At 45.5% G+C, this 18,968-nt stretch overlaps 1 protein-coding gene across 1 annotated transcript in view; it reads left to right on the top strand.

Moving 5' to 3' along the window:
- LOC142435956 (uncharacterized) overlaps nt 1-18,710 on the top strand; it is a 167,927-nt gene extending 149,217 nt beyond the window's left edge. Inside the window, exons 5-7 of the mRNA XM_075539977.1 lie at nt 8,505-8,785; nt 16,531-16,635; nt 18,635-18,710. Of these exons, the coding sequence (XP_075396092.1) occupies nt 8,505-8,785; nt 16,531-16,635; nt 18,635-18,710 (462 nt within the window). The remainder of the gene's footprint in view (nt 1-8,504; nt 8,786-16,530; nt 16,636-18,634) is intronic.
- Nucleotides 18,711-18,968: the final 258 nt, after the last annotated feature.

Below are 18,968 nucleotides of genomic sequence, written 5' to 3'. Positions count from 1 at the left end.
TTGAAGTTTGTTTCTCATGTTTTTTTGTTGAGGTTATTGGGCCTGATTGCTGTTTGTTTTAGAGGGGCCAGGTGCCATTTTTCAGGGAGTCAAAGAGCACTGGCTCTCTCTGGGAGACTCGTAGGAAAGCTTCTTCGAACTGCTACAGCTAATTTCACTATGGAATTAGCCAACCACTTTATCCTCCTGTGGCTTCACTCTTTCCCTAGTCAACAAGTTGGGTGGGCCTCTCCGGAGATGCTGGTTGGGTTGTTGTGGATCCACGAGGATGGTGCTTTACTGGGTGATCTCACAAGAATCCATGATGGTGTGGCCCATGACGGCTTGGGTTGCCACAGGTGGCATGCAAAGGTGCCCGCTGCAACAGGAGTGTCACAGAAATCTGGTTGGTTGCCTGCTTTGGTATAGAGCACCGTGAATGGTGGGCGGAATTTCCCTGATCAGGTAGATCACTGCATAGGTTAGGCAGAGGTTCCCACTGCTCCGTGGAAAGCTGGTGAGTGTTTGATAAGCTTTCTTAGTCTGTGAGGCACTACAGCAGGCGGGAGGAAGCTCCCTCAGTAACGTGGGACCACAGAGGATGGATAGGAGCTCCCCAAGGCACACAGGCAGGATTTCCCCCAAAGAAGGGGTGCCGAATTTCTCCAGCCATGTCTTAAGCACTACAGAGGACCGGCAGGTGGTCTTTTCCAGGGAAGAAGTTGGGCAGGATATCCCCTGTTGGAGTGTGGGTGGGCTTTCCCAGCTTCCGGTTATGCTGCAGAGGGAGGAGCTCGCCCAGCAGGGTTGAGTGCAGGCATTAATGCCCTAGGCTAAGGGTAGTGGTCAGGATGTTGGCAGTGCTGTGTGAGAGAAAGGGGAAGAGAAAAAGAGAAGGAAAAAAACAGCCCACTGAGACAGGGGGATAGGGGGGAATAGAGAGAAGAGAGGGAAACTGAAGCATCAATATAAATGAACCTGATCCTTGACCATGGGGCTGGAGGGGTTTAATCCCTGCCCTGAGATGGTGTCAAACTGTGGCTGTGTTGAGATAAAGCCCCTGTGTTGGCTACAAATGATCCTGGCTCCAGCCAAGACAGTGGCCGGGCCAAGGTAAGGTGACCAGATTTTAACATTGGTATAGCGGGACACCATTGATAAAACTCATATCCTGGTGAAATTGCCACATGGCAGCCGAAAACCGTACATACCCTCACTTGTTGTCCATTCTTTCCAAAAATTGGGACTTTTTAAAAACACCATAGACACGAGAAAAAATGTTTAAAAAGCGGTACGTCTGGTCACCTTAGGCTAAGGTCAAACCCTAGCTGGCCTCCATTGTGGTAAGCCAAAAGACCCAGCTCCTTAAAACCTATTGGATCTCTGCCTACTTATCTTTCTGATGCTCCTTCTGCGAGCTGGCGGTGTGGAATTTCCCTCTTAGTGACTCTCCTGCACAGATTTCTGTGGAGTTCCTCTGCTATGTGTTACTCAGTCGCCATCTTCCTGGAAGTCTCTACCATCCATTTCTTAACAGATTTTTGTGAGAACTTTTTTTTCTCTCCCACTTAAAATTAATATACTTTTTTCCTCAAGAGACTGTAATTTACCTTTGTAAATTACAGAAAAGGGGCTTCAAAAATTCATGGAAAATTCCTTTACCTTTTAATCCTATTTCCATGAGCTATTTGTGGCTCACTCATACATGTTATTCCAGTTACTATGGCTCCATAAGAAATTATCGCCAACACTTAATGGCCTAAAATAGCAATTAAATATGCTCATAGATTTTATATTTTGTGGGAAGGAACTCAGACATAGCATAACAAACATGTTTCTTCTCTGCCCTATGATGCCGGGGCCTCAGCTACACACCTTACTGGCTAGACCAGAAATGTCTGAAAGCTCGCTTACCATGTGGCTGCCTGATGGGCCAGTTTGGGCTTCTTCACAGTTCAATGTCTAGTGTCCCTCCAGAGTACGTTTCCTAAAGGAGAAACCAGGTAGAATCATACTCCTATAGTCCCTGGGAGCACTGCTGCCGTATTCATTAGGTCTGAAGAGTCCCAAGTCCCCCATCCCCAGGTGCACAAAAGGGAAAGTGACCACACACCTCACATTCCTTCACGAAGGGATCTAGGGTCCCTGAGTAAACCGCATGGAGTGCATAGCTGACCTCTGGCTACATCAAGGAGAAGAATCCTACGTAGCTCCATCAATCAAGGCCGATTGCCACAAAATAGAGATCAGGCATGCCTCCACCCTCCATCATTCTTTACCCTTTTCTGATAGTAACTGTTTCTTCCACAGCATTCTACTTTTGTGCTGTGTTCTATAATCCATTGCACTGGTCGCACAGAGCTCACAGGAAATACTCACAATTAAGGGAGCTTTTTAGAGAACTTAATGGGTTACTACAAGCCAAGATCAGAAAACACTAAGGATACAGTCATTGGTCCACAGTATCATCTCGCCTCAATCAAGTCTTTCTCTAGTCCTTAGTCTCTGTGTTGCTCTTCAATTCTGTCTCGTGTCTCCTTGCCTCAGCCTCTGACTTTGCCTTGTTCTTTCAGTCTGTCCAGTAATTTATGTTTCACAGCCTCTGGTTCCTCTTGTCTTTAGACAGAGATCTCATTTGTTCTCCACTGGTAGTTCTTTATCCCTTAAGTTCATGGGATTCCTCTCTGTTCCTGTTCTAAGATAACACATCCCTATGGCCAGGGAAGTGGCAACGAAAATGAACCAGTCCACTCTGTTTTGTGTTAGACATGCCCTATTTGCAAAGTCCCACCTAATCATCAATGGGAATCACAAAGACCTAGACAGAAGAGCCATGCCAAGAGACTTCACACCACGATAGTCCCACAGACAGGCGCTTCTTGCCTTCTTACCCTTAAATCTACAAGTGAGAGCTGTGTCTTGGGAGATTCGCCTCTAAACCCTGGCAACCAAGTGTGCTTTTTACAGTGCATTTCCTCAACTCCTGTGCAGACAGACCACTGCAGCCAGGTGCAGATTCAGGGCAGCCTCCCAGCATTGCCTGTCTGTCCTGCAGCCCCCACTCTATGTGCCTCATTGGGCCTCAGCCATCCATGTGGCCTTTCTGCTCTGCTGGGTGGCATTTTGTTTTAAGATGATGGCAACGCCTTGACAGTCAAAGCTGCAGAACCCTCTGGAGAAAGGACACCAGTGAGTTGCTTTTCTTGCCCACACCCCATCACTGTGGTGGACTTGCACACATTCCTGTTGAGTCAGATGTTGGTGATCTGCATTTCTCCTCCACATTCACTTCACTTAAAAAAAAAAATTTAGCCCCTGCTATGATTCTAGTGATAGAAGGCGATGTAGGATTTAAGAAAGCTGAATTATCCCTGTCATGTTTAACTCACTGCATAGTTGGAAACTTATAGTTTGAATGTTACATGTTTGCTGTCAGGAATTGAATTTCCTTTCCACTGGGCATCCTGCAGACCCTGCGGTGCTGCATTGCTCCTTGGGCCTTGCTGTGTAGCATGGGGATTGCAGGGCCATCTCTACTCTGCTTATGGGACCTGCAGGACCGCAATGATGAGTTGCAGGCTGCGCTGGAAGGCCTACAGACATGGATGCACAAGACACAGAGTAGCCCATCTAGTTTCCGGCCAGATGGATGCCTGCCCCCAGCAGATTGCTCCGAAGGTAGAGGATCTTCTTGGGGAAAGGGTGGAGTCCTTGTTCCAGCAAACTGGGCTATCTCTCAGACCTACCCGTAGTTTGTGTCATGGGCCACTTCCAAGCATCATAGGGTATATTGAGGCACAAACACCTGCCCCAGACACACTGGCACCACCCGGCTGAGTTCCTTGTAGCTGGGAATTTATGGAAGGGGATGGGGGCTTTATCAACTGTAATGAAATGGCAGCAGTTATGTGATCTCACAATGACCTCATGAGAGGCATGTCCATCACTCGTAGATGTTCCAAAGCCACCTCCAGAGTTGTGATTAAGATGAAGGGACTTGGTGGTGAGGTTTCAGCATAGGCTAGAGACAGAGAGAGTGAGGGTATGTGACAGTAAATAAAGGACCTATATTTCCTTTGCCCAGGTCACAGACCAGTCTCTATACAGATTGTCCTCTGAGCTGTAAGCTGGTTGATGTGAAAACTCTTTTAATAAAAGAGATAAATTATATCTAAAACATATTAATGACTCCCTGATGTTCAGAGAGAGCTTGAGATTTGTCCCCTTGAGTGTCAGAATTCGTCAGAATAGACCTGTGCCAGCGGCGCCTGCGCATGACACAGGTCAAGCACTGGAAGCAGTTGGGACCTGTGCGCATAGGCGTGCATATCTGCTTAAAAGTAGATATCTCTGGCTTCAGGATCCTCTTAGTGCTGAGGTTTATGACAAATTCCACCTACAGTGTAGACTGTGTTTGATTAATCTCAGCTCCTTCAAAAGACAAGAACAAGGAGGTAACACAGCTGCCCTAGAGTTTTGTCATAGTCCTGTATAGCCAGGGGTTGGTTCTTGGATCAGTGCCCCCAACTGTGCATCAGCAGACACCGTGGCAAGTCTCTCAGCCCTGCTGCCAACGCTCTGATACACAGTGGTTTTGTGTGCTAAGTTTTGGCCACTCCCTCACCCCAGGGAGATCTGTGGACACTGACAGGCCACTCCCTCACCCCAGGGAGATCTGTGGACACTGACAGGCCACTCCCTCACCCCAGGGAGATCTGTGGACACTGACCTGTGGATCTTTGGCAGTCGAGCATTTTGCATCCTCCTCCCTCCCAGTTTTGTAGTGCTCTAAAGCTATTTATTTAATAAAATGTAAATGAATTATAGCTAAAAGAGCCAACCTGGGAACCTTAAGTTTTCTCTGAATGTGGGTACAGCGTCTTTGGACCCCAACATAACCTGCTCACCTGCAAATGGCAGATTGGTGTCTTGAAATCCTGTGAGTCAACAGCCAAAGGCCATTAGACTCATTTGGGAAATGTGGGATGGAGCCTGACACAGCCAGCTGCACCACATCCAGAGATGCCAAGGGTGCTGTGACATCCATTTAAGGCATCCTACGTATTCTTCCACACAACAGACAGGTCAGCCATCCCCAGGGAAATGGACACTGTGTCCCCTCAACTACACAGAATTTATGGCCCTCAGCACGAACCACTGACCCAAAACCTGGGAGACAAGGCCCTGAAGTCTTGGGTCTGCTCGAGACTGGGGACTGCGGCACCAGATCACAGACCTAGGCTTCATGCCATCGCTAATGAAACCTAGCAGTTTCACAATGTGGCCTTTTTATGTACTGTCCTCCCATCCCTCTGATGGAAACCATTTTAGAAGCAGCACCAAGGCTCAGTTGACCCTTCCGATGTTTGTCTGCTGCTGAGAGAATAGTAAGAAGCTGGGTTGCAGTAAGCCTAGTGATGTGGACTGTCCAGCCTCACGGACCTCCTGTCAGCCCAGGTGACTGCGCAAGTTGACAGTTCTCAGTTTCCAAGGCAAAGTAATTCTTTCCAGAGGTTCTCATTCAGGTTTTTGTCTTGTCCCTTATGTCAAAGTTTGTCACCATTTTCAGGGTGACAATGAGAGTAGAGGATGACTTTGCCACGTCCCATCCTTGACACTGCAAAATGAAGACTGAGTCATGGCATAAATGCAATTCTGAGTCTCAGACCAGCTCTCTTCCAAGCCCTAGCAACACACGTAGTTCAAAGATGTGCCTTGTGTGCCTGGTGTGCGGAGTGGTGATTCAGGTCGGAAAGCGAGTCCTTGCAGTGCTCTCAAGCACCATTCCTCATTCCACACGTATGGAATGTGCCTGACTGCTTTATTTATTATTATTATTATTATTATTATTATTGTATTTTAAAATCATTTTGTTGGGAGATCTTACAAGTATAACATTCCATAGTTAAATCACATCAAACAGTGTTGTACAGTTGCTGCCACAATCCGTTTCAAAACATTTTCTTTTTCTTGAACTCCTTGATATCTGCTCCCCATTTATTCCCTCCTTTGCCTACCATACCCCGCCCCAGGAAACCTTTCTTTATTTTTTTCCATATCTTGCACATCCAATATATCCACTCACATACAATTCTGTTGTTCGATCCCATTGAGTGGGGTCATTCAGTCATCAGTGCTCTCAGCTCCCTGTTATCTCCTCCCCCCTTCCCGTACCCTCAGTGAACCGTTACTCCATTTATTGTTTCTGAAGGGTTATCTATCTTAGCTTTCATGTATCAAATGATATTAAATATACGATGAACCTGCATCAAATCTGATATGATTAAAGAGGCAAAACAAATAAAAACCATAATCATAAGGGGAGGGAATATTAAGGAACTAGAGGATAATTATGTAGTTCATCAGTGCTATACCACACCCTGGATTTATCATCCCTTCCTGTGTCCCTTCTGAGCGTGACTGTCCAATTACCAGAGGGGCTGTGATTTCTGGGTCTCTACTACATCCATGCCCCTTCACATCAATTTGGTTGCTTATCTTTTGAACTTCTGATACCATTTCTCCTCAACACCTCATGATCACACAGGCTGGTGTGCTTCCTTGTGGGCTGTTTCTTAGCTGCTAGTTGGGCACGTATTTAACTGCAAAGCATCTAAGACCCCATATGCTATTAATAACCAGGCACCATCAGCTTTTTTCAACCACATTTGCTTATGCACCCATTTTGGCTTCAGCAATCATCTGACCAGTTTATCGAGCAACACACAGACTTACTGCCATCAAGTTGATGCCAACTCATAATGACCCTATAGGACATGGGAGACCTGCCCCTGTGGGTTTCTGAGACTGTAACTCTTGATGGTGGTTTCAAACTGCTGACATTTCAGATCACAGTCCAATGCACAAACACCATGCCACCAGAGCTCCTACATATCCTGAAACCCAGCATTATTTGTGTGATATAATAATGTGGAGGAGGAGGAGGCCAATTTGAAGTCTTTAGCTAATAAACAGGCCATGAGGTGTGTCTGGCCACCTTCACACACAGTGAGGCTCATTCCCAGGCATCACACTGCCCAGAGGCATGTGTCACCAGGTCACCCCACTTCTTCCATCTCCCCACCTCCTCTATGATCCTGGCATCACCAGGGAATAAACTTGAAGTGAAGTACAAGGGGGCCTTACATTCATGGACAATTCCATTATCTTTTTCTTCCGTGTTCTGGAGGTTTTTTGAAGTCCCTTCACACGATATCACTGCCACTTTGTAGGAACTTGAAGGGTGTGATGGGCTGCAGGAGCCTCCTGAGCAATCTGTTCTGGTGAAAGTGTGAAATGGTTCTAAATGAGTGTTTCCTAACGTGGGCAATGCTGCCCCCTGGGGGGCACTGGAATAATCCGTGGGAGCTGCCAAAGCAAATGACCTACACCCTATCCTGGATTAGGGATGGGCTATTGTATAAAAGTTAATTGCCAGAGGGTTGCTGGGTAACTATTTTTCTGAAAATTGGACAGCTGACCAAATAAGTTTGAGATCCTTTATTCTACATGGATACAACATAGCAGATCACCAGTGATGCGTGCTGTTGTACGCCAGTGCGGCAGGACTCCACCATCACTGCCTTTCCCTTGAAAAAGCACATGTAGAATCTGTGCTTTGTTGTCCCTTGGGAATAGGAAAGCTGTAAGAAACCTGTAATGTCCTCACTGAGCTAAGCTGAGATTTCCTCTTCTTCGCAGGCTTTTTCACATGCGTTACAGCTCCTACTCCAGTGAGCCTCGAAACGGAACTCATGATGGAGCAGGTGAAAGAACGTTACCAAGACGTCAAGAGCCAGCTGGAGACGAAGGTAGGTGTGAGGGGTGCCCGAGGGGGAGCCTGGGGCTTCCTTTTGTGCACAGAGAGCCGTGCTTAGTGCTGACCCTTCTCCAGGCAGCTGCCTTGGATTTCTCTGGTTGGTGAGCGGGGGCACTAAGAAGACAGTTTGAGGGAAATACAAGCAGAAATGACTGTCAGTGCCTGGCCCAAAGTCGCTGGGGGCTGGCATGCTGAGTGCAGCCCTGCCAACTGCTGTGCGGGAATTCACACCACCTACCTCATTCTTAGCATAACTTATCCTTGGCTTTGCCTCTCGTGGGATGCTGCATAGTTTCTCAGCCAGGATTACCCTGGCTGACAAGGTCTTCTCAGATGAAGTTAGCTCCTGCCTCTCCTTAAATGGTGACTAAGAGAATGGCCGCACACAGTTGCCATGTGCCGCGTTCATTCTACTTTCAGGACTCAGAGAGCCAGCCACCCTGTTTCCACCGGGACCTCTGAGCTCCTGGGTGCAAGTTACTTACCTAAACGGAGCTTGCCAGCCAACGGCCAGACAATATCTTCTCCCACGGGAGGTTATCCAACTGGTCCAGACAAGGCTGTGCCTACATCTTGAGCACTGAGTCTTGGGGATGTCACCGCTGCCTTTTCATCCCTGACTTCTGCAGGCCTCAGCTCCTTGGCATGCCCGATAACCTTGCTGTTTCCATGTCATATTGTCAGGGGCTAATGTTTCTCTTTCCAGGTAAACTACAAGCAGGAAATTGAACTAATGAAGAAAAACTTTGAGAAGGAGAAAAGGGAAATGGAGCTTATGTTCAAAAGTGAAGTCAGCATGCTAGAGAGCCAGAGAGCAGACCTGGAGGCGCTCCATGCACAGTCTCAGGATGCCCTTTGCAGCCTGCAGGGGCAGCTGTGGGAGATAAGGAGTGGGGGCCCACATTGCCCCAAGGAGTTGGCCACCTTAGCTCAGTGGCCAGACGAGAAGCTACGCCTGAGACACCAGCACGGACTACCACAAATCAGGTCTGCTGCCCTGTTTTCTTCTGGGTCCTCCTTCAGTCTGAAGTTCTTCCCAAAAACCCACATTAGATATTTAATTCAGGAAATGACTCAACTGCAGTGCATGCTAAGTGGGTAGTTTTTCTCTGTCCACAGAGAGGAAGGTAGGAAAAAATAGGGCTTTGTATGAGTTGTTTTAACTTAAATTAGAAATATATATATTAAAACTTAAGTTATGAAGTAATTTAGTTTGTAGACTACTTTTAACACATTCATATTTATTTTCTGCCTCAGACTTCTCTGTAGCAAAGGAACAAAGTAGCAAAGCATCTTCCTTATTTAATGTCATGTTCTAATTTTCCAGTGCACGCGGTAGCATGTGGGCAAATGGAGAAAAAGGCTAAAAGCTCCTTTGCAATAGGGAGGCCAGTTATCTGCGAAGGTAGCTTTTCAAAGCTGTCCTAAGCGAAAGGAGCCCTGCTGGGGCTTTGAGTTAGCATCAGGCTGCTAACTACAAGATTGGTGATTCCAACCTCCCAACTGCTTTGTGAGAGAAAAACAGACTTGCTCCTCCAAGAAGAGGGACCATCTGAGAGCCTCGGCAGCAGTTTGCTCCATCCTGCAGAGCATAGGAGTTAGAATCGGTTTCATGGCAGCGAGTTGCTGTGTCATCACAAAGAAAAGCAATGAAAGATTTCTTTGGAAAACTGAGCGTATCAAGTAGGTTTCACTTAGTGGAATGATAACTGGTTGCTGCCAGCCCATGCCTATTTATCATGACCTCACTCTCCCACAGAGAATCTTGGCCCTCGCCAACTTGGACACCAAGCGGGCTAGAGCCCTGCTGACCAGACCTGCAAAGCCTCCTTGGGAAGCATTCTTAGCTGGGAACATGGCTCGGGTTAGAAGTGGCACTACGATGACCACAGTGGACCAAGCCATCTCCCGTGTCCTGTGACCTGGGGAGGTTGATGATCCCAGAGCCAGTCTGCCTTTCTGTCATGGTGCAAGGAAATTGAGGCAGCTTGAGTATGGGCGGTAAAGAAAATCCTGGACTACTGAATTGTACCCTCTTCTGTACCCTGCCTTTCTGTTCCCCAAAAGATGACCACACAGTGGCCTCAGACCTGGGCGTTGCAATAACACATACTGCCCGCTAGGATGATCCAGAGCTTCCTCCTGAGAATTTTGCTTCATAGTATCTGAACCTGTGAACTGTCTGGTAAAGGGCGGGCTACTGTCCAGAACACCTTATAGACCATTGCCACTATTCCCAAGCCCTCTCAGGCTCTAAGAAGCAGCAAAGGGACATGTCTGGTCCCAGGAGTTTCCTTAACTGGCTGGAAGGCTGCTCCCACCCCCATTCCCACCCCATGTCATGATTGTGAGTCGAGCCATATTGCATGACTCTGATGAGCTGAGTTACTCTTGTTCTCCCAGGCTGACTGCTCTCAGCTGGGCCTCACTCCAACTCAGTGTTATTTTCCTGGGGCTTCTAAAGGCCTCTTTCCTAGATGTTTAAAATACTTTTTAGAGTAATTTCGACTAAAGGTACTTTTTTTTTTTCACTAAACTTTAGGCCAGTACTGCCCAATACAGCTTTCTGTAGTGATAGACATATCTTGTGTTTGCCTGCCCATTACAGGAGCCACTGGCCACATGGGGTCACTGAAAGTGACTGATGTGACCAAGAATCTGAGCTTTGATTTTATTCCATTTTAATCCGTCTAAATGTAAATTTAGTCCCATTTGACAAGTCGTGTCTCCTGCATTATCAACTAGATCCTGTGCATGCACTCTCTGAGCGCAGCTGGCACGAGTAGCGAGGAGTTGTGCACTTAGAACGTGCGCTTGGGCAGGCCTTTCTAACCCTGTGATACATGTGACATTCGTGTTTCTGAGCCAGGTCCATGTGAAAGTTTCTGTAGAAAGGGGGCAAAGGCTGAACTGAGCCAGGAACTCCTGTGGATGGAAGCAGCGCACTTGTTACAGCAATGGGACTGTAAAAAGAAAAAGATGCTTCAGAGGCAACTGCAGCTAGTGACAGACATGGGAGCCCAGCTGGACTTGGACAAGGGATAGAGAAGAGAGGCAGAAGGAGATGCTAGCCCAGTGCAAGAAGCAGCAATGCAAGTTGGGTGGGGGGTGGAGGGTGGAGGGTGGCAGGGAGGGCTGATGAGTAAAGAGCAAGCTAAAATTTGCAAAGTGTTTGCACTTGACAAGTTAGAAACCACATATAGGAAGCAATTAAAAGGGCTTTCCCTGGAGGCAGAGGGGCTGAAAGCCTTCTTGAAGGAGGGAAAGGCAACTGCCTCCAGGCCTGCTGAGGTCCACAGAAGTCAGAAAGGAGACGGGACCAGCAGGGTCAGAACGTGGAGAGGCTGAGTTCCTGCGTATGCCAGGGAGGCATCTCACTGCAGATCCTGTCCAGAGCCCGGTCCCGAGAGCAGCCCCACAGCCCAGAGGACCCTCTGCATAGCTCACTATCAGGGCCATCCCATCTTGGTGAATGATATAGAGATGGCTCCTGCTCCTTTAGAGACATGGGTGATGTATGCTATCCCTTAGAGGGGCAAGGCCCATGTTCCTGGAGAAACCCGTACCTTTGGCTAGCAGCCTTGCTGGTCAGAAGCAAAGATCATCTGAGCAGCAGGAGTCCAAAGCCACAGAGCAGCCCTTACTGGACATGGCTGGACACAAGCTGCCCCTCTAGGAGCCTCTGTGTCTTGGAAGGTGAGCATGGGGTAGGGACCACTAGGACAGGACAGCAGAAATTAGAAGATGCTGTACCGATAACAGAAGGTAGAAACTGTGCTGGAGAGAGAAAAGAATGACATGAAAACCAGGCTCCTACAGCTGGAAGATAAGCTTCTGGCTAGGGAGAAAGAAGCAGACTCGAGAGAGAATAACAGGTTTGCCCTCTATCCATTCTTAAACAAGTGGAACTGAGTCATCTCAGTCCCTGATGACTTGATTGCATAACCCCCTTTCCTCCTAGCAGGCTGGTAGACTCGGCACCAGGAGAATACCACGTAGCCCAGGTGTGCCCAAGCTTACAAGCCCAGTCTGGCCTGTACTCGGGCCGTGGTGTTGCTAGGTGCTGTGTGAATGCGAAAAGAGAAATTTTCCATACAGAAACCCCCAGAACTTCACCAAGAGGACTGCTGTGGCTTAGACTCAGGTTTTCACTACCTCTGTCGGCAGGAAATCTGTGCTTGTCTCACGGGGCCCACGAAAGACTGCCCTGAACCCCATTTCATTCCTTTGGGGTCTCTGAAGGTCTCTGCCTGCCAGCTCCAAGCACCTTCCTTTAGTCCCACTGTGTGTATTTATTGAAAGTGTCCTTGGCGCAGATCTACTGCTTCGTGAATTCTGTGAGAGCCCCAAGAACTGACTGGGACACTCGGATGTTGGCCGCAGAAGCCAATGCCTTCTAGAGAAAGCTGAGCTGAGAGGGAGTTCTTAATTCCACCAGCTGGGCAGGCTGCTTGAAAGGCCACAGGTGGAACTGGTCTTCTCGCTTGAGGACTTTGGCTGGCAAATGCTCTATCTCAAAAGCCTGGGATATAGGAAGGCCTTTCCCAATATTTTCCATAGATGGACCCATGTCCCTGAGTGGCTTAAAACAACCCAGATTTAATATCTTACAGTTCTAGACGCTACAGGTCAGAAATAGGTTAAAATTTAGCTAATTTCTTGACAGCTTAGTTGCATGTTAGCTAGAACTGAGAGCTAAATTGTACTCTAATCGAGGTGTCATCAGGGTTGTGCCCCTTCCAAGGGGTTCTAAGGAGAACCCATGTACTTACTTTTTCCACCTTCTAGTAGCCACTCACATTTCTTGACTCGTGGCCTCTTCCACTTTTCAAAGCGTCCAATGGCTGGCTGAATCTAAGGCTGTGCTTCTTCTGCCTCTTTCATTTAAAAGGACCCTAGTCTGTACAATAGGCCCACTAGAATAGTCCAGAATAATCTCATTATCTCACAGTCAGCTGATCAGCAGACTTAATTTCATCTTCAACTGTAATTCCCCTTAGCCATGTAACATAATATTCACAATCGGGAATTAGAACATGAATAATGTTTTACCAACTGCCATCGAGTTAATTCTGACTCATATCCACCCCAAAGGGCAGAGTAAAACTGATCCCTAGGGTTTGTGAGGCTATAAATCTTGATAGAAGCAGAAAGCCCCATCGTTCTCCTTTAGAGCAGTGAGTGGGTGGGTCTTTTAGCTGCTGGCTTTCCAGTTAGCAACCTAGAGTGAAATGCAGATGAATACAATACCAACTGCACCACCATGGCTTCCCAGAACAGTCTTTAGGAGGTCATTAATCTGCCAACCACAGCAGTGATCTGGATGTTTTTTATCTCTGATACATTCATGATCACATATCTTTGGTGTATTTAGGTGTGTATTTTTTAAAATATTCTAATGTTATATGCAATAAAAAAGTGTACTGCTATGATTTTATAAGAAATTGATCAGATCGTTTTACCAGCACCCAAAACAAGAAATAGAACCCTCCTGGATTCCCCACACATAGCCAGTATCCTGACTTCTAACTCCTTAATTTTGCCTGTTTTTGCACTTTATATAAAAGAAGCATACCATCCGTCCTTTCTTACCATATGTTGTTTGTGAGATTCTTCCATATTGTTGCTTAGAGCTATAGTTATTTCATTTGCACTTTATTTTTCATTCTCTTGCCTGCATTTTTCTACTGCTATGAAAGTTCTTTTACATGTCTTCTGGGTCAATGCAATATGTTTGTATGGAATGGAATTTTTTAGATTTTAAGATATAATAATGTTTACCTTTTATTGACATAAGAAACAATGTGTCTTGTGCAAAACTCAACTACAACTCTTTTTTTAATGAAGTTTTTATTGTGAATTAAGGTTTACAGAGCAGATCATATTTTAACACTCTGCAATTCATACATATTTTGATGCCATTCATTCATTCCAGTCCCCTTAATGTGCCCTCCCTTAGTCCACGACTTCCCTGTTTTCTATGTCCTTTTCTCCTCCTTTCCTAGCCTTCTGTCTTTGGGTGAATGCTCCCCATCTCATTTTAACGGTTGACTTTTCTAACACAGTAGTGAGTTGAAGTCCAGACCCAAGGGAGCACGGTCTTAGGGGCCCTACCAGACGCTGTCTGACCAGTAAGCCTGGTTTCTTTTAGCATTTTGATTGACAGGTTCTTCTTCTCTTTCCAGGACTCTCTAGTGTGATTTTATGCAGAGCTGGTGGTGGTGGCGCCAGGTATCACCCCGTTCTTCTGGGCCCAGGATTGTGGAGACCGGTGTTCTCACTGTCCCTTCGACTAAGTGTTTTCCCTGTGTTTGTTTAACTGCCACCCGGCTGCTCTGCTCTGGACAGGGAGAGATCAGTCCTTGCACCCTAGACGGCTGCTCAGAGACCTTTAAGACCGCTGCTACTTACCAGATTAGAATGTAGAGCACTGTCTTTGTGAACTATGATATGCTAATGGATCATTTTGTCCCCTGCAACTATTGTGATACCACTCCCCCAAAGCCCAGTACCTTATTCCTTCAGAGTATCTGCTTATATTTAAGAAGTTGTCATAATTTTGTCCTCTGTTCGCCCCACCACATTCATGGATATATTTGCAGTAAAAGTAAATATACAAATACTCTCTTTTAAACACACACACACACACACACACACACACACACATATATATATATGTTTGTAAAAGTCTCCTATCTGTTCAGCCTGTGTGTATGTCCAAGTACTCACTTGTAGATTCCCCAATCCCCCACTGTTGTAGGACTTTGAATCTAACAGTGTTTGCGTCTGTAGTTTCTCACTCTTGCAAACTACCGGTGTACTCGCCTGCCTGCCTCCATCGTTTCTCCTGTGTGTTGCATTCCCCTCCGCCCAGGCTATCACTTGCCTGTGTTCTAGCCGCACCTCCCCCCCCTCCTTTCCATCCTCTGCAACCATCAAAGAATGTTTTTATTTCCATAAGAAAACTTACTGTTGATTTTTATAGTGGTGGTCTCATACGATATCTGTCCTTTTTGTTTTTGACTAATTCCACTCGGCGTACTGTCCTCCGTGTCCATCCCTCTGTGAGGGCTTTGCAGGTGCATCGTTATTCTTCGACGTTGCATAGCATTTCATTGTGTGTTTATTGCACCCAAGTTTGTTCATCCATTCTTCCACTGCAGGGCATTTAGATTGTTCCTGTTTTTTGCTATTGTGAATAATGCTATGATGAACATGGGTCTGTATCTATTTATTTGTGTCATAGTTTTTATTTCTCGAAGACACATACCAAGTAGAGGGATTGATGTGTCATGGTATTTCTCTTCCCAACTTTCTCAGGGTGCACCATACTGCCTGCCACAGTGGCTGCACCATTTCCCAGTTCCTCCGGCAGTGTATGAAAGTGCCAGTCTTTCCACACCCTCACCATCATTTGTTGTTATCTGTTGTTGTTTTTTTAACCTTCCAGTTAATTTGGGGGGTGAGGTCGTATCTCGTTTTGATGTGTATTTCTCTAATGGCTAATGATTAAGAGCATTTCTTCATATATTTTTGCCCCCCTGAATGTCTTCTTTGGTGAAGGATCTGTTCACATCCTTTGACCATTTTTTAAATTAGATTGCCTATCTCTTTCTGTTGAGATACTCAATTTTCTGTAAATTTTAGAGATGAGTCTCTTGTCCAGTATGTCATTGTCCAATATGAAATTCCACAGCCTTTGGCTTCTCTTTTGACTCTTGGTGGAATCTCTTGACACACACAATTGTCTACGTTTTCGGAGCCCCTAGTCATCCATTGTCTTCTGCTCTGAGTGTGTTCTCCATTACTTCTGTGAGGGCAGTTACATACTTGGCTTCACATAGTCTCTTAATTGTTCAGCAGATAGGATGAGCAATCTTCAGTGTATCTGCGCTCCAAGCAGCCAAAAGTAGAATTCCACCTCCACCTAACACAGTGTACACACCTAGAATCAGTCTGTTTCCCATACTAGAGCCAGAGTGACCATTTCAAATTTCATGTCCCATTTATTTGACAGCCCTACTCTAAACCCTTTGCTGCTTTTAAAGTTCCCATGACTTCTTTTTCTCTATTTTTCCCTTAGTGCCCCATGAGATCAAATGAAGTCAGATGAGACATACTTGTGCTTGATACTAGAACATAATGCATAAGATAAGCATGGCAAGGTTATATAGTACCTTGATTACTTAGATTGGGAAAATTAGAATCTAACAAGATGCCAGACAAAGACGTAGTTGGGGGGATAAATATCGACATGTGTTCAGGACAGAAAGTATGGGTTCAAAGCTCATTAGGGATTTTTTTGTTGGTAAAAATACTTGCCTGTCATAAATCACTTGTGTTGTCTTGGCAGAGATTCTTTAAGAATTGTTTGTCAGGAAATAATGTGGCCCAGGGTAGCCTTGGTCATGGAGTAGATAGTGACACCTGCCTTTCTCTGCTGAGGTATTCACTGTGCATCAGGCCGCTCCATAAATCAATATGTGTTTCTTCCTCAGTTTTTCCTTCCAGTGATGACCTTGGAGTATAGCAGGTGACAGTCTCACTAAAGAGGAAAATGTGTGCATATATTTTAAGCTCTGGTCATTCTTGTTTCTTAGATCCCTGCCGGGATTCACTAGCAGGGAATAGTTTTTGGAATGCCCCAAGGTCTCACATTCAGTATTACGCATTGATACCAACCATGGGCACATGGTTCCCAACTTACTTCTGATTGTCAATTGTGCTTGCAGAGCCGAGCTACAGAGGCTTTCTGAAGAAAACACATCGTTGACAAATGAATTGGGAAGGATTCAGCAAGAACTTAAAGTTGCAGAAAGAACAAATGATGTACAGAGGTAAAGGCTTGTCCAGGTTCAACTTAGGACCTTTGAGCTTGTGACCCAGTTTTCACATAGCAGAATGAGTGGTTTCCTCTCAGTAAAGTGAGTGTAGAAGTTACTGAGATAGAAAGTGGGGCGTATTCTCAAATCAACCTCACTTTCCAGAAAGCCAAGAGTGGATGAACCTAATTGGTCTCTGACCATGACATGACACATATGTAAAGGGCCCTGGCCTACCTCCACATGCAGGCAGCCCCTCTCATACCTGAATGCCTGGTCTCAGACGTAAAAGGTAGAACACGTATGTATGTGGCAGCATTGCCCACCCCACAGTGAGCAGCTGCTACACCCATCCTTCTTACCTCTGCCATCGTGGCATACCACCTTATTCCCTGTATGAAAGTACTCCGCATCACACCTGATGGTGAGGACAGGTGGACATAGTTTAGTACAGTGAAATGATCCTAGGGCCTTCCTAGACAAATACAATATCTATGTTCATGACTCAGTAATAATTTCAGGTGGACTTTTCACCACGGTTTATATTTGTATGTAGATACCGGCATTAGGGGTAGGTCTGGGCCCTAGGACACTGAGGCAGGAACAAGGGACAGGGAGTGGAGTGCTAACACTGGTCAGTGAGTTTTCACTGCTGTAGCCATATCCAAGGGCAGTCTGCCTTTTGATTTTTCTTCCAAATAAGAAGTTCAAGATAAAGTCAACTCTGACCTGCTGCGAGCATGGAGCATAGTTGATGGAGTAGCCATGACGGTCAGAATATGGATGGCAGGGGAAGGGACCAGCGGGGATTTGCATCATTACAGTTCTGAAATCCAGGAGGTCTTCCCTTGAAACCATTTTCTCCTAAGTTTACTACCAGACTCCATTCCCAGCAGATCGCAGTGAGGGTAAGATGGTTTGTGTTTGTGTTGCTGGGTGGCTAGTTCCATACTTTGCTAAATCCGTAGTAATTTGCTTGACTAAGGATTGCCACGGAGAATGCTCCTTTTGTACAATCTGGCAAAATCTTGCAAGCGAAAACTAAACCCACTCTCATTGAGTCTGTAGAGGGTTTCTAAGACTGAATCGTTAAGGGGTGTGGGAGGCTATACCATTGACCTTGGCAGTTACCAGCACAAACCAAGGTGACACCTGGCTTTGGTTTCACCCTCCCTGCTGAAAATTTTCATTTCCGCCTCAAAAAGAGTCACCTGACGAATCCCATCTGACCCTAGACCAAGGATGGGACCAGCCTTGTTCTCATGTAAAATGCATTGGAAAGGGGATTATTGGAGATGCAGTTAGTTTAAAATTTGGCACCTTGTCTTTTGATCTCTCTTAAGTTCCATTTTTAATTTGTTCCAGTTTTTAATACTTTCTGCTTTCTTTTCTAAAGGTTCTTGTCTGTTTTACTTTGTTATTGTTAGTTGTTTCTGTTGTTTTCCTATAGATGAAGTCCAGAATAGGTGCATCTATACAGACCCTAACTGGATTAATGGTTCTTTGGGAGTTTCACACAGTTGGTTAGAAGGAAATGGGAAGCTAATAACGACGAGTACAAGAATGAAGAAAATGTTCCAAAACTGATTGTGGTGATGATTATACAATCTTGATATGATTGAACTATTGAATTGTATATATGTGAATTATGTATCAATAGAACTTTTTTAAAAATTAAAGAATCGCCTGAGAACTTTGCTAAAATATTGATTGTGATTCAGTATATTTAGGTCAAAAATTCAAATTATCAACAGGGGTTGGAACTGGAATGAATCGGTTTGAAGTCCTAAGAGTAAACTTTCCTAAATTCTTCTGGCTTTAGGAGCTTGGGATCAAGACTGAACCATCACCACTATTATCAATCATAGCAGTAGCAGTAGTGTAGAGGGATCTGGGCCGTAGAATATGAGGGGAGGTAGGGGTGGGCCTTTTTGTCCAAGCCATGGTGGACTGTTACTAGAAGAAGAAAACTCATTAATTGGCAATGATATTGTTAATTTTGCTTTTTCAACAGGAAAGAAATTGATATTTTAAAGAAAGAGAAATATCAGGCCTGCCTTGAAATGGAAATGATCAACAGTCAGGTTTAGTATTACCACCTGATGTGAAGCTAATGAACTTTTCTTTCTCTCTTTATTTAAAAACTATTTTCGAATATTATAGAGGACTTTGTTCCTCAACGATTTCAGAATGCAGTAACTACCTCCCTTGTCAGAAATCAGAAAGTTCGTGTGGATACATTACTGCTGTCAGGGACACCGCATTTTGGTGCTGCCAGCCATCCTGATAATTCTTAGAATCACATGTGGCATTTATATCATGTCTTCTTGTCTCTTTCTCTCGGTCTA

Source organism: Tenrec ecaudatus (genome assembly GCF_050624435.1).
Source record: "Tenrec ecaudatus isolate mTenEca1 chromosome 18 unlocalized genomic scaffold, mTenEca1.hap1 SUPER_18_unloc_2, whole genome shotgun sequence".
NCBI classification, from domain to species: domain Eukaryota; kingdom Metazoa; phylum Chordata; class Mammalia; order Afrosoricida; family Tenrecidae; genus Tenrec; species Tenrec ecaudatus.
Note: the sequence above shows the minus strand (reverse complement) of the source record. Positions and strands in the feature narration are given on the sequence as shown.